The sequence below is a fragment of the Columba livia genome, chromosome 9, assembly GCF_036013475.1.
Source record: "Columba livia isolate bColLiv1 breed racing homer chromosome 9, bColLiv1.pat.W.v2, whole genome shotgun sequence".
Lineage (NCBI taxonomy): Eukaryota > Metazoa > Chordata > Aves > Columbiformes > Columbidae > Columba > Columba livia.
Genome location: NC_088610.1, coordinates 7,419,374 through 7,431,778, shown reverse-complemented (window position 1 = coordinate 7,431,778; position 12,405 = coordinate 7,419,374). Strand labels below are relative to the sequence as shown.

The following is a 12,405-nucleotide window of genomic DNA, read 5'->3' as shown; positions in this document are numbered from 1 at the left end:
TTGAGTAGGAAGATGTGGCAGGCCTAGTAAAAATGCTGTAAAGGTATCACCTGAAGCCACAAAACATTCTAAAAAGTGTTCTTAGGAAAAAAAAAGACAAACCCCACACTCTTTGTCTTTGTTAACACAGCTTCTCTTTTGGGTGGGCAGGCTTTGGTGTGTTTTCAATCCCACACTAACTCACTTGTTCATCTATCAAACTCCTAATCATCTTATTAGATGTCAAATGCAATGTATTTTAACCATGCTTTTGCTTGGCTTTTTGTCATCTTGTGCTGCATTTCTTACCTTAACCAACAGTGATTCCATCTGAGAGCATCCTGCAGATTTAGCTGCCAGATAGATGTGAGGTCAAATGTCTCTGAAATGCATCATCTGGGACTGGGTTTAGAACACAGTAATTAGAGGCAGAAAACGAGGGTGCATAATCACTTGCTCCCTCCTGCCCCTAGCTGCTGCTCAGACAATTCTCTCCACCGAAGCATTAGCGAATGCAGCTGCTACTGCAGATACCCTGAGCTGTGGCATCCATCAGGGAAAAGAGCCTGTCTCGGAGCTGCCTGCCCGCAGGTGTGTGCCCAGCCCGGACTCTGGTCCAGGCTGCCGTCAGGACATGCCGTCATCCTGCCGGGATAATGACCTGCCCACCTGCTAAACAGCAACTTTTAGGAAAAATTTGATTCCTCGTAACTCATTTGAGCCTGTGGCAGGGAAAGCCAGGAGTGAAGCTGGATGGATGGAGTATATGTAAGGTGAGAAATACGGGGGTCAGGATACAAAAAGGGTGTGTTCTTCCCAAATTCAGGCAGTCCCTGATGCCGAGGGAAACCACAGAGGGTGATTTTTGGTTTCACCGTGTGGGTGGTGTGCCAAGAAGCAGAAATGAGGCTGAGATCCTGTGCCAGTACGCAGGTGAAGGATGGAGCTGTTCTTGGGTGACAGGCAGCACCCCCCATGCCTTCACCTTCAGGAAGAGTGCTCCCTACTGCCCCCTTCCCCCTGCTTGTACCTCCAGTCTCCTTCCTGCCTAATTTGTGAGTTATTTCTTTGTGCAGAATTGTTTCCTTGAGTGTGCGAATGGCAGGCACTGCTGGTTAACGGGGAAACAGGGAATCAAAAGCCGCAAGAAACAGACATCGGCACAGCCCCGCTGCTGCTCACCCCCTTCCATTTATGCCTGTGGCTCTTCAGCAGATCAAGCTAATGGCACTTTCCAATTAAAGCATGAATATGGATGTGTTGATTAGAATCTGGGACATAGGAGCTGATTATCTGATTGAAGCTCCAAAGCATTAGCTTGGTTTCCAGACGTTAAGGGCTGTATTTGGCTTGGTGTGTGGGTGTGGGTGGGTGGGAGAAGCAAGGCAAAGCAGGAGGGGGTGCTTGTTCTAGCCAAATTGCTCATCCTTCCAAAGCTGCCTTGTGCTGTGTGCACCAGCAGACCTCCCAGGCGTCTGGGTGTGCCAACTGTCACACTGCTGCAACTTTACCTTGCTGCAGGACAGGAACAGTGCGTCACAAATGCACACACAGGAACCCTAAACAGACCTGTCAGTGAGTGTTGGTCCTGAACCACAAAGATTTAGTTTGAAGCCAGGAAGAGCTGGGCAGTCACAACAGTCCATTTGCAGACACCCCCTCTCCAGCCCATGACTAACATCTCTGTGCATGAGTCATACTCAAGCTTCCTCAGTACAAGGAGTAACAAACTGCAGTCCAGGAGCTTGTGTTGTACAACACATCACACTGTCCTTAAAGTCCCACGCATGTGCGGCTGTGTGCACACAAACCCTGTGTGTCTCTGTGTATTCCCTGCCCCATGCAGGTAAGTTTTCAGCCACTTCTGAGCGATGGCCGGAGCTTAGCACATGCACACAAGCCTCTTGTGCAGGGGGATATGCAGGCACTACCTTGTGCTTGATGCCATATAAATACTTTATACACTGGTACTGTAAGTGTATCTAAATCCTGAAAATACACTTGTCCTATGCTGCTACAGATTTTTCTGGCATGGTACAGAAGCTTTGATAGTGCTGTGTGAAAAGCACAATGTGAGCAGCCTCCAGCCATGCCCCATATTAGTACTTGTAGACTGGAAGATAAACTTATAATTCCTGCCCTGCTTGCTAGGTACAGGGCTTTCTTAATTTTTAGCACCAAATGTTGTTTATTTCTGTAGCCTGATTTCTATTCATTACTCTGTGGGCCTTGTTAGCAGCTCAGTATTTTTGTCCAAAGGCCATGATGAATGGCAGGGAGCTGAAGAAAGGCAACGTGCTGTGGTGCTGCTGCTGTGGCCTTTGCTCAGGCTTAACCCTTATGGTTAAACATTTGGCCCAGCCCAACAGGGTCCTGGAGATTAATGCAAGTAAGATGAAGTTAGTACATGCAGCTGCCTGAGGGAAGAGCTAATGGGGATCACTTCAGCTCCAGCTTGGGACCAGGAAGCTCAGGGTGAAGACAACACTGCACTTAAGGCAGAACTTCTTGGCATGTGGGACGTTGGGGTAGTGCCAGCACAAATACCCACCCCTGCTGGGCAAATGTAATGTCAGCAAATAAGGTCGGTCACAGGAGTGATGTACATCCTCATTGTCATCAAAAGGCTCTGCAACTCAGGCTAAGAAGGCACAAGAACACAGGTTTTCCTCAGCTGTTAACTTTTTCAAGAGTTTGCTAGGTATTTCACAGCAACAGGCAAATTCACCATCACCAGGCTGTTGAGCAACACTCAAGGTATGAAGGGCAGCTCAGCGGCTGACAGAGGACGCGAGGTCCCTTTTCCTTCTTTTGCAACCCTGCTACACTTGCAGCATTCAGACAGCACCGGTAGTCTGGGCAGCTGACAGGCAATCCTGGCATTGCTCATCCTGGTCCAGACCCAAGGGATAAGTCATTCTTTTTTTTTTTTTTTTTACATTTTCATAAAAAAAAATGGCTCTAGTAGCAATAACATTTTGCAGAACAGTACCTACCTTGCAGCCACACTGGGAGGCCCAGCTAGTCTGTGTTTGTTTAAACTGCTTGGAAAGGCTTGCCTGAAAAATGCTCTAAGGGAAAAGTAATGTTTTTCCACTGCTCATATATTCAATGTAATATCCCTCCTATTAATACACAGTTGACTGCACTTTATCTCTGTCCTGTATTGTTGCACACTGCTATAACTGTTTATCTAGCTAGGAGTAAAATGCAGAGCAATAATGTCATTTGTAGCCTGGCTCTAATTGCCAGGATTTATTTGCAAATCAGTGGAGGTTATATTTATAAGAAGTGCTCACATCGCCTTTTTGTACGTAGGGTATTTTTTTCATTTCTTCAGATAATATTTGAAATTTTGTTCTTCTTGATTACCCAGAACCAAAACCTGATGTGCTCTATCCCTGTGTTTGAGCTCTGTGTCATTGCTTGTGACAGCTTTACAAAATGAAGCAGTACACAATCGTTTCTTTCTATCCTAATTTTTGCAAAGATCCAGGCATGACATTTAGCAGTCTGGACCTACTTCAAGTTCTGAACTCCAATATGCCTGCCCTTGAGTTGTCCCACTATTTCAATCACATATGCACCCCACCACGTTTGCGATGAGCTCATCAGAGCTGATCCCTTTGGTGCGAGATGGTGAGTTGATAAATGCTTTATGTTGCACAGGACAGGGGGATGTGCTGTGCCTTGAGTAGACATTTCTTTCTCGAGCTGTCTAGGCTCCAGCAAGTACGTTTTTGTAGGGGGCACATTGCTCAATCAGGGTCTGGATAGAAGGTACCCTCCATTCACCCCATTCTCAGGTGCGGCCAGGTAACCACACAGAGCTCCTGGCTTGCTGTCTATGAACTCATCCCTGTTGTCTGTGCACAGCCTTGGCTGTCTCTCATGATTTACAGGTGTAAAAATAACAAGTGCTGAGAACAGGCCACTAATGGCCACTAACGTCTGTGACTTCAGGGCTGTTAACAGGTGTCTTTTCTCTTTGCAGTGTGCATGTACAGAGAGCCATCGCTGCATGAAATTGGAGAAAAACAAGGACGCTCAAGAAAAAGTTCAGGGACACCAACCATGAATGGAGGCAAAGTTGTTAACCAAGACTCGACATAGCTGACAAATACCCTCCCTCCTTCCAACTCCTCCCCTCCCACCCACCACCCACCCCACCTGGCAAAACCACACTGAGACGACAACAACAGAGCAAGGCAGGACCTACCGGTAGTGGCTAGGAGTCCGAACTCCAGAATCTTTCTTTGTGTAGGACGAAGAAATTGAATCCCAGATCCTGCCTGTTGCAACGTTTTAAAAAACAAAAACAACAACAACAAAAAAGTGAAGAAAAAAAATGTTTTAAATCAGGACTCCATTAACATTTTCAAAAGCAAACTGTTTGCTCTGATCAAAGAGGGAAAAAATTTCATCTCTGCATAATAATAATAATAATAAGTACTAATAAATATAATAATAATAACAATAAAGATGTTACCTTTAAAAATAAAACAAAGCTTTTGGAAAATTGAACTTAGCATATGATGTGCGAGAAACACAGGGGAAACACAGCCTGGGACTGTGCTTGCCATCTTATACTTTCACCTCACATTCACACCACTGTTTTTTCCATCCCTGTTTCCCTGGGGATGGATGGGATATTTTACAAAGCAGGAAAGGTAGGGGTGGATTATGTCTCTGTTTGCTCTGCTATCAATAAAATATGGCCTGTCCGAATTAGGAGTCTGGCAGTTATAGGCAACAAACTAGCTACTCTGTATTCAGCTTTTGCCATCTCCATTCAAACACTGTGTAGTTATTTGTTGCTAGTATCAATGTGTGAGTATGTTTGACCCAAGTCGGGCATTTTATGCCTTTTTATCACAATTATTTATATTTATAGGCTTATTTTACTGTATTAGTTGCCAGGGGAATTTTGGAAATGGGTTTTCAGGTCTCGCAGGATGAAGTAATCATATTTATTAGGGGAGAGTTAGAAGATAAAGGGAAGGAGAGATGGCTGCTTGCTTTAAAATACAGAACAGAGCAAGAAACACTGCTAAAATTCTTGCTGTCAGATGGAAATGACAAGGCATGTGGTATGTGAGGGGGTGGCAGGGATTTCAGTCATGGAAAGAGGGGTGTGGGGAGGGAGCAGGTGGGGTGTGCAGGGGAGGGGGCAGCTACAGGGAATGTGGGTGGTTGTGCATGTCCAGCTGTGCCAGGGCATGGAGATGCTGCTGGTTCCTTCTAGCAGCTGGGCTCTCCCTAAGTGTTATGGCTCCCCACACATTTCATTTTACACATTTTCAAAGCCGATATCGAACAACTCCAAAGCCTTGCCACTGCCAAAGCTGTTATGGGCTGAGAACCCCTGAGGTGCTGCAGAAACCTGGGAATGGCTTTGGGGTCTGTGTCTTGTGGGTGCCGCGGCTGCAGGTGCTGGAGAAACACTTTGGAGGTAACAAATTCAGAGACAGGGAAAGGCAAGGAAGAGGGCATTGGGGTGTGGGACGCTCAGCCATGAGCCCACCTGCACCAACTAGGGCATTTGGGATTTGCAGTCTCTCTGTCCAGCTCTTCCTTTACTTGTAGCCCGGGGCTCAGTGATGAGCCACGCACCCTTGCTGTGATAGACTCATTTTGGTTGAGAAAGGATCGAGTCCAACTGTTACCACCGCCCAGTCTGCCTTTAAACCATGTCCCTAAGAACCTCATCTATGCATCTTTTAAACACCTGCAGGAATGGTGACTCAACAGGGAGATAAGGGCAGATGCCTCTTCTCTGCCCATACACATTAACTTCAGTTTTTCACCTCTTCAGGCAACCAGGGCCTACAGGCGGAACCAGCGAACCACAGAGGTGATATGGTTGCTGTTAGAAAAAACAGGCACTGTGAGGCGTAAAGCAAAATGAATAAGCCAATGTCCAAGGCCATGGAGAGGGGTGAGTAGGACAGAAATGCTCATTATACAAGGGGAAACAGCCTAAAGCATTGCTGCTAAAAACCCACATGGGAGTGTTTGAGTCATACATAAATTATCGGCATACACAAAATATCAAATAGTACCTTAAATCTTAAGGCTTCGTTGCTGTTGTGGCTGCAGGAGGTGAGGAGTGCCTGCGCTGGCTGTGATGCTCCCTGCTGACCCCGGCAGCGCCAGCCCCACGGCACATGCTGGCACTGATGTGTGGCAGGGATTGGTGAGCAGCTCCATACAGGCACAGAGGGAGCAGGGAAAGCTAAGGAGAGAGCCAGATTTCAAGGTTATGGAAAACGCCCAGGATCAGCATGAAGAACTGAATTTCAAGTATAGCCTTTTGTGTTTTGAAAAGCTGAAACCTTGAAATAAAGAGACTCTTAACCATGGCTCTGCCACCTAAGTGCTGCACTTAACAGGCAGTTCCTCCATGCTATAGGGACACACAAGCCACCAACACCTGTGTGCCAACAGCACAGACCAACGAGGTTTATCTGGGGCTCCCAGTCATGCTGAGAGTCAAGAGACTCCTGCACTCCTCCGATCCCCTAGTTCCACAACAGTAGGGTAAGATCACTAATTCATATTCAGATCAGGAACATTCCCCACACTCCATCTGATAGAATCCATCACCTACATTTCAGCTCCCTCACAAACTAGAGAGCACCCCAAATTAAGGGGTGTAGGGGGGCTGCTTACTTATCGGAGAGATGGCATTCAAAGAAGTAGAGCTTCACGACCAACACGTTGAGCTAGCAGGTCTCTGAACTAACCAAGCCACCAACATACCAGCACACCATACTGTGCCAGCAAGTTACGCCACAAGAATCAGCACTGGCATGTGACAATGTGCTATAAAATGAAGCTAGCACTCAACAAAGCAATTCATGAAAGTTGTCTGTCAACAGCATTTTTTTGTTTGTGCTCAGGATCTGGCTGACAGAGCTCCACACAATCCTTCAAGCTGTCACGGGCCTCACTTCACACCTTCACATCTTAAACTGCACTGATCGTGCACCATGAGCATCACCATACCAGAAAGACATCATTGCCACACTCTGAGCAAAGCTGAAACCTTGAAATAAAGAGACTCTTAACCATGGCGCTGCCACCTAAGTGCTGCACTTAACAGGCAGTCCCTCCATGCTATAGGGACACACAGGCCCCCAACACCTGTGTGCCAACATCACAGACCAACGAGGTTTATCTGGGGCTCCCAGTCATGCTGAGAGTCAAGAGACTCCTGCACTCCTCCAATCCCCTAGTTCCACAACAGTAGGGCAAGATCACTAATTCATATTCAGATCAGGAACATTCCCCACACTCCATCTGATAGAATCCATCACCTACATTTCAGCTCCCTCACAAACTAGAGAGCACCCCAAGAGGGGAGGAAAAAAAAAAAGACAAGAAAAGAAAAAAGTGTGTGTGTCTTTAGGACTAGATTCCTCTCCCAAAACTGCAACAAAATCTTTAGTCACTGCTATGAGATGACCCACTGCAAGCACCTATGAGTAAAATAAATATAACACCACTGCGCTTCCTCAGTGAGGAAGAGAGGTTTCCATGACATTCAACTCTTCCCTCTCCCACCACTAATGCTTTAGCCTTCAGGGTAACTGAAAGCTGTTTTCATGGAGTAGAAGGCAGCAAGGCTTACATCCTCCACACCAGCACGGAGCAGACTGCTCTGCTTTGAGTGGTAAGCAACAATCCTGCCATCAACCAATTTCCCCATGTTCTACCTAGGCACCTTGATCAAATACCAGAAAAAACACAACCCTGTAGCCAGGCTGATGCGTTTTTAGCATCACATTTAAGTATATCAACATCTCAAACCTTCGTGGCCACAAAGTTAAAGCTGAGTAACTACCATTTCAGGAGAGAGCATTTCTTTTTGTGATACTTGCGTAACTGCTGCATGCAGAGAGTTGGACATCTTCCCAGCCTGCTTCCCTCTTGGACTTCAGGCACCTTCTCCTTGGCAAAGGAGATCTCAGTCAGCATGGCTCCAGGACTCATTTCACCAGTTCAAACACTACAGGTTGTTACGGTGCAAGGAGCTCACACAAGCTCCAGAGCATTCCCACCTGAGGCAACTGGAGGATCAGTGCAGAAAGATTTGACCTTTTGTGGACTTCTGGAAAAGACAAGAACTCTGGTCAAACAGCTGGTTGGAAAAAGAAAAGCAGCGATGTGTTTTATTCAAACCACACTCTGGTGCGGGGATTGGGATAATTCATCTTTGGGAAATACCATTAATATTTATTGAGCAATACAAATGGATCCGGGCGCATGCTTTCTCTCTCTCTCAAAAAAAAAGGCGTCATCAATTATTACCAAAAAAAAAAAAAGTGTCTGGGTATGGGATCTGAGGAGAAGCGGAGGATAACCCTCCCAAGAGTCTATTAAGAATGGGTTATATATTGTTCCATTTTCCATGTTCATTACAACCACTGCCCCAATAATAGCTGCATGCTGTGCCTTTTTCTATTCTAGTACAATTTTCCCCATGGGAACTAAGTATATCAGCTTAAATACTGAGCAGAGCTGGTAGAAGAAGGCAATATGCTTCTGCCGTGCTAACCTTGCGTGTAATCTGCATCTTAGGTAGCTGGTTACCATCCTTCTTTCCCATTGCTTGATACAAAACCAAAGGGGCAGCACAGGGAAGGAGGAAGATATTGGTCAGACAGTCAAATTAAATGACATTGTGAAAGTCCAAGTATGTGAGACTTAATGTCTTTCGGAAATTAAGGCTGTGGTGAATTTCAGTTCCTTGAGCTCTGAGAAAAATTGCAAGAAGAAAAGCAATCAATGGCTCCATCTTGGCATCAGTCCCTAAACTAGGACTTTGGTGACGTTTAAGTGTCTATATCCAGCTCCTGACTTGGGTCCTGCATGCAGCGATGCTTTTCTTTCTCAGGGGTCAAAGTTTCCCTGGGAGGTTGTCCTTGCTGAGTCCTTGGGGCATCCTAGTCCAAACAAGGCAGAGCAGTTTCTGTTTGGGCAGCAGTGGGATCCCAAGCCAAGTACCCCGCTGGGGCTTTCAGCTGATGGCCCAACCCAGAGGGGCTCCTCACAGAGTCATCCCCAAAACGTCACACATCTCCTCCAGACATGCCAGAAAAGACAAGAAAACAAGGTTTAATGTCCTTGACAATTCTGCTTCCAAAGACCTGATGTGTGCAGACCCCATAGCAAGAACCCAAAATCTGAGGCACAGAGGTGTCAGCCCTCCTGTTTTGCTGTCCCTTGTCTGTGCCCAGGGTGCTCCAACCACCAGCAGCCAGCCCTGCTGCAGGGATGTCATAAGGATCGCAGCATTTTGGCCTATAAAATGGTCTGATCAAATGATAACGGGACCCTGCAGAGGCAAAGGGATTCTGATCTGACTGTGCCTTGGAGGAGTGACTTAGTACTGTGACTCCGACACTGCATCTTATTAATTGTATTTTCCAACTTATTGCACAAGCTGGCAAATGAAATAGTTCCACTCAATTCACCATTAAACAAATAGGCAAGCCAGTACAGAGAGCACAAGTTTTGCTTGACACTAACTCAATTTGAAGATCAAAAAGAGGTGTGTTTTACTTCGCACTATCTTCATTTTTAATTTTAACTATTTTCTATGCTTCCTGCTATCAGACAGAACAGAAAGCACAACTAATAGGGAGAAACACACTGGAAAAACATTGATTTCTGGTGTGGAAACAGGAACCATTATCTAACGAAAAGATGGATGCTCTGGTGATTCCCAGCTCAGTGATACCTCTACAAAAATTCCTCTAGGCTCTAGATGCATAGTTTTCATGTAAGTATGTAATGAGCTTTCACAAGATCACATTTAGAACACTGCAATGCTTGCTCTTCACCAGCAAGTTCAAGCGATTCTCCCAGCAGGGTCAAAGGGCTGCAAGGTAGGACATAAATCTGAATTCAAACTGTGCAGTCAGGGTGTGTAATCAAATCTTCCCAGGGAAAGCTCACCATGTGGACTCAGAAACCTAAATTTTCCATGGTCTAGTTCAAATTCACCATTTTTTGATTCCCCTTTCATATTTTTCACTATAAAACCAAACCCAACTTCTAAATCCTGTGCCTGCCTTTCTTTTCCTGAATCTCCAAATACAAAAACTGGACTATTTCTGAATCTTATTCCATCTGTAGGATTGACTGGGCCTTTTATAAAGCGATACCATTTTAAACAAGAAAACGTTAAGTATTGGCTATATCTGATTGCCAAGGAGCACAATAACCTAACTGTAGACATGCTCAAACTTTGGAGTCCACATCCATGTAGAAATTTAACTTCAGCTGTTGCAGCTTGAGCCTATCTATTATTAATTCAGTAAAACCATTTTCCTGTTAAGAAATATGTTCCTTGGGAGAAGCTTCTGCAAACGCATCAGCAGGTGGTGGCTTCAGAGAAAGACTAAATTGATACAGTCCTGAGAGTGAAAGCTGGGGGTACTTCAAATACAATCTCATCAATGAAGTGAAATATTTCCAAAGGCAGTATGAGCTGGTTCCAGGTGAAGGCTTTACTTTTTCTTTGTAAAGCAATTGTCTGTTCTTACAGATCACCAGAAATAGATTTTAAAGCATGGTAGGCTGTACTAAAACAACTGGAATAAAACCAACCAAACAAAAACCAACCAACCAACCAAGCCTCACCAGCTTCATACTGCTACCCACCTGGACTTTGCTTTGTTTTGGAAACTTTAGAGAGTTGAGAATTGAACTCACCCTCACCTCAGGGCAACTCCAGTGAAATCAATATGCAACCCTGGGAATTAATCTGGCCCAAGCCTCATTTTCTCTTTAACTGCAGAAGCCAAGGTCATTTTCCCATCTGGATTTTGCAGATGCTTCTGCACATACTGATGAGTTGTACCTTTTATCAAACCATGACCATCATTTTCAGGGCTAGAAAATTATTACACAGTGTCAGGGAATCACAGGAAATAACAGAGATTCTTGGTGGTAAAATACAGACCTTATATTTGCTATGTGCCACTTCTCCTGTTCCCCAAAGCCATATGCAATATCTTTCCACAGAGCAGGGGAATTTGTCTCCAAAATATCTCCCTTAATGCCAGATGATACCACTCATCCTCTATCTTAACTTAAGGGAAGCTCCTCTTTTCTGCATCTGTAGGATTTTATCTAATGGTGTGACCAGCATTTTTTTGCTGGCTGAAGGACTGAGAAGGACAAACCACAAGCGTAACTTTTCTTTTTGGGGGAGAGTCTGTCTATCTATCGATGCCTATAGACTTGTTCTCCTCTTATCTCCTCAGTAACACCCCTTGTAACAGTACACGTGATGTCTGGATGGATCTGACCCTGCAGACACCTCTGATAACAGCAGATGGGCCCAAAAATGAGGCTGCAGACATCCTCTCCTTAGTAAGGTGGTCTACGACAGACACACCAGCCAAAGATCCACCTGATACTTCCAGCAGTACCTAGCACCATTAGGGCAAAGAAGACATGTCATTCAAACACAGCAGTGATTTTAAGTCTGTATATTGGAGAGAAAGGGTCTTCAAAAACAGTTCCTGCCTGGAAGCAGACTGTACAAGGCTATCTTGTGTAGCCTTTTTACCCTAGGCTTAGGATGAACATGTCACCCCCTCAGTCTATAGACTGGGGTGCTAAAACACACAGATGTCAGCTACAAAGCAATAACACTGGGAAATTTGTGGTTTGTGATATTTTAATATCCTGAGCAGGGCATTATTTGTTGTTTAGTGCGCTTTAAAATGTTCTGCTTCTGTACAATTGATAGCTTTACTGCTCCTGGACAGAATAACAAACAGCTGTGCTGTTAAAATAAAAGAGATCCTTTGGATCATCTCAGGGCAGCATCTTGACAGTCTTAGAAACATGGTGACTTGTGGAAAGGGTGACTGGTTGTGGGGCAGATTTGCCAGCTGGTACCAGTACCTGCAGCTGCTTAGAGTTCACGAAAGAAGACCTCATCACAGATTATTAAAAACAGAAAGGACCATTGTAAATCATAGTCTTAACTCTTGTGTAACAGGAACTAGTGACTTAGGACCAGAAATCATAGATGAGCTTGGCCAGAGGTACCCAGCTGGGTGATGGAAGTGCTGCTCTGGTTTGCTGGTATTTCACAAACCAATGCTGTATTTCCATGATGCAGCAGAGAGTTCATCCAGCGTCTGGAGACCAGGTAATCAAATTTGATACATATTTATTTCTTGATTGTTTATTCAATAAGGATCATCTCAAAAACCCACTGGAGGCAGTGAGATGCTCCTGTTGACTGAAGCAGTCTGAATCAGACCTGAAGCGTTCAGAGTTTTAATTTGCACAACTGGAATTTGGTAGTGATGCTTCCAAAGATCTGTATCAAGCTATGAGCTCCCTTTAGAGTAATGTGTTCATCACACATCTACACTTGCCTGAGGGTAACTTCTTATA

At 45.0% G+C, this 12,405-nt stretch overlaps 1 protein-coding gene and 1 long non-coding RNA gene across 6 annotated transcripts in view; one reads left to right on the top strand and one right to left on the bottom strand.

The window, feature by feature from the left end:
- Positions 1–4,503, top strand: part of FGF12 (fibroblast growth factor 12) — a 217,142-nt gene extending 212,639 nt beyond the window's left edge. For all 4 annotated transcript variants that reach the window (XM_065073636.1, XM_065073634.1, XM_065073635.1 and 1 more), the window contains one exon: positions 3,974–4,503. In XM_065073636.1, coding sequence (XP_064929708.1) covers positions 3,974–4,092 — 119 coding nt within the window. In that variant the 3' untranslated portion in view covers positions 4,093–4,503. The remainder of the gene's footprint in view (positions 1–3,973) is intronic.
- A 327-nt stretch (positions 4,504–4,830) lies between these two features.
- LOC110355232 (uncharacterized) overlaps positions 4,831–12,405 on the bottom strand; it is a 151,489-nt gene continuing 143,914 nt past the window's right edge. For both annotated transcript variants that reach the window (XR_010474624.1, XR_010474623.1), the window contains exon 5: positions 4,831–8,092. This is a non-coding gene — a long non-coding RNA (uncharacterized LOC110355232). The remainder of the gene's footprint in view (positions 8,093–12,405) is intronic.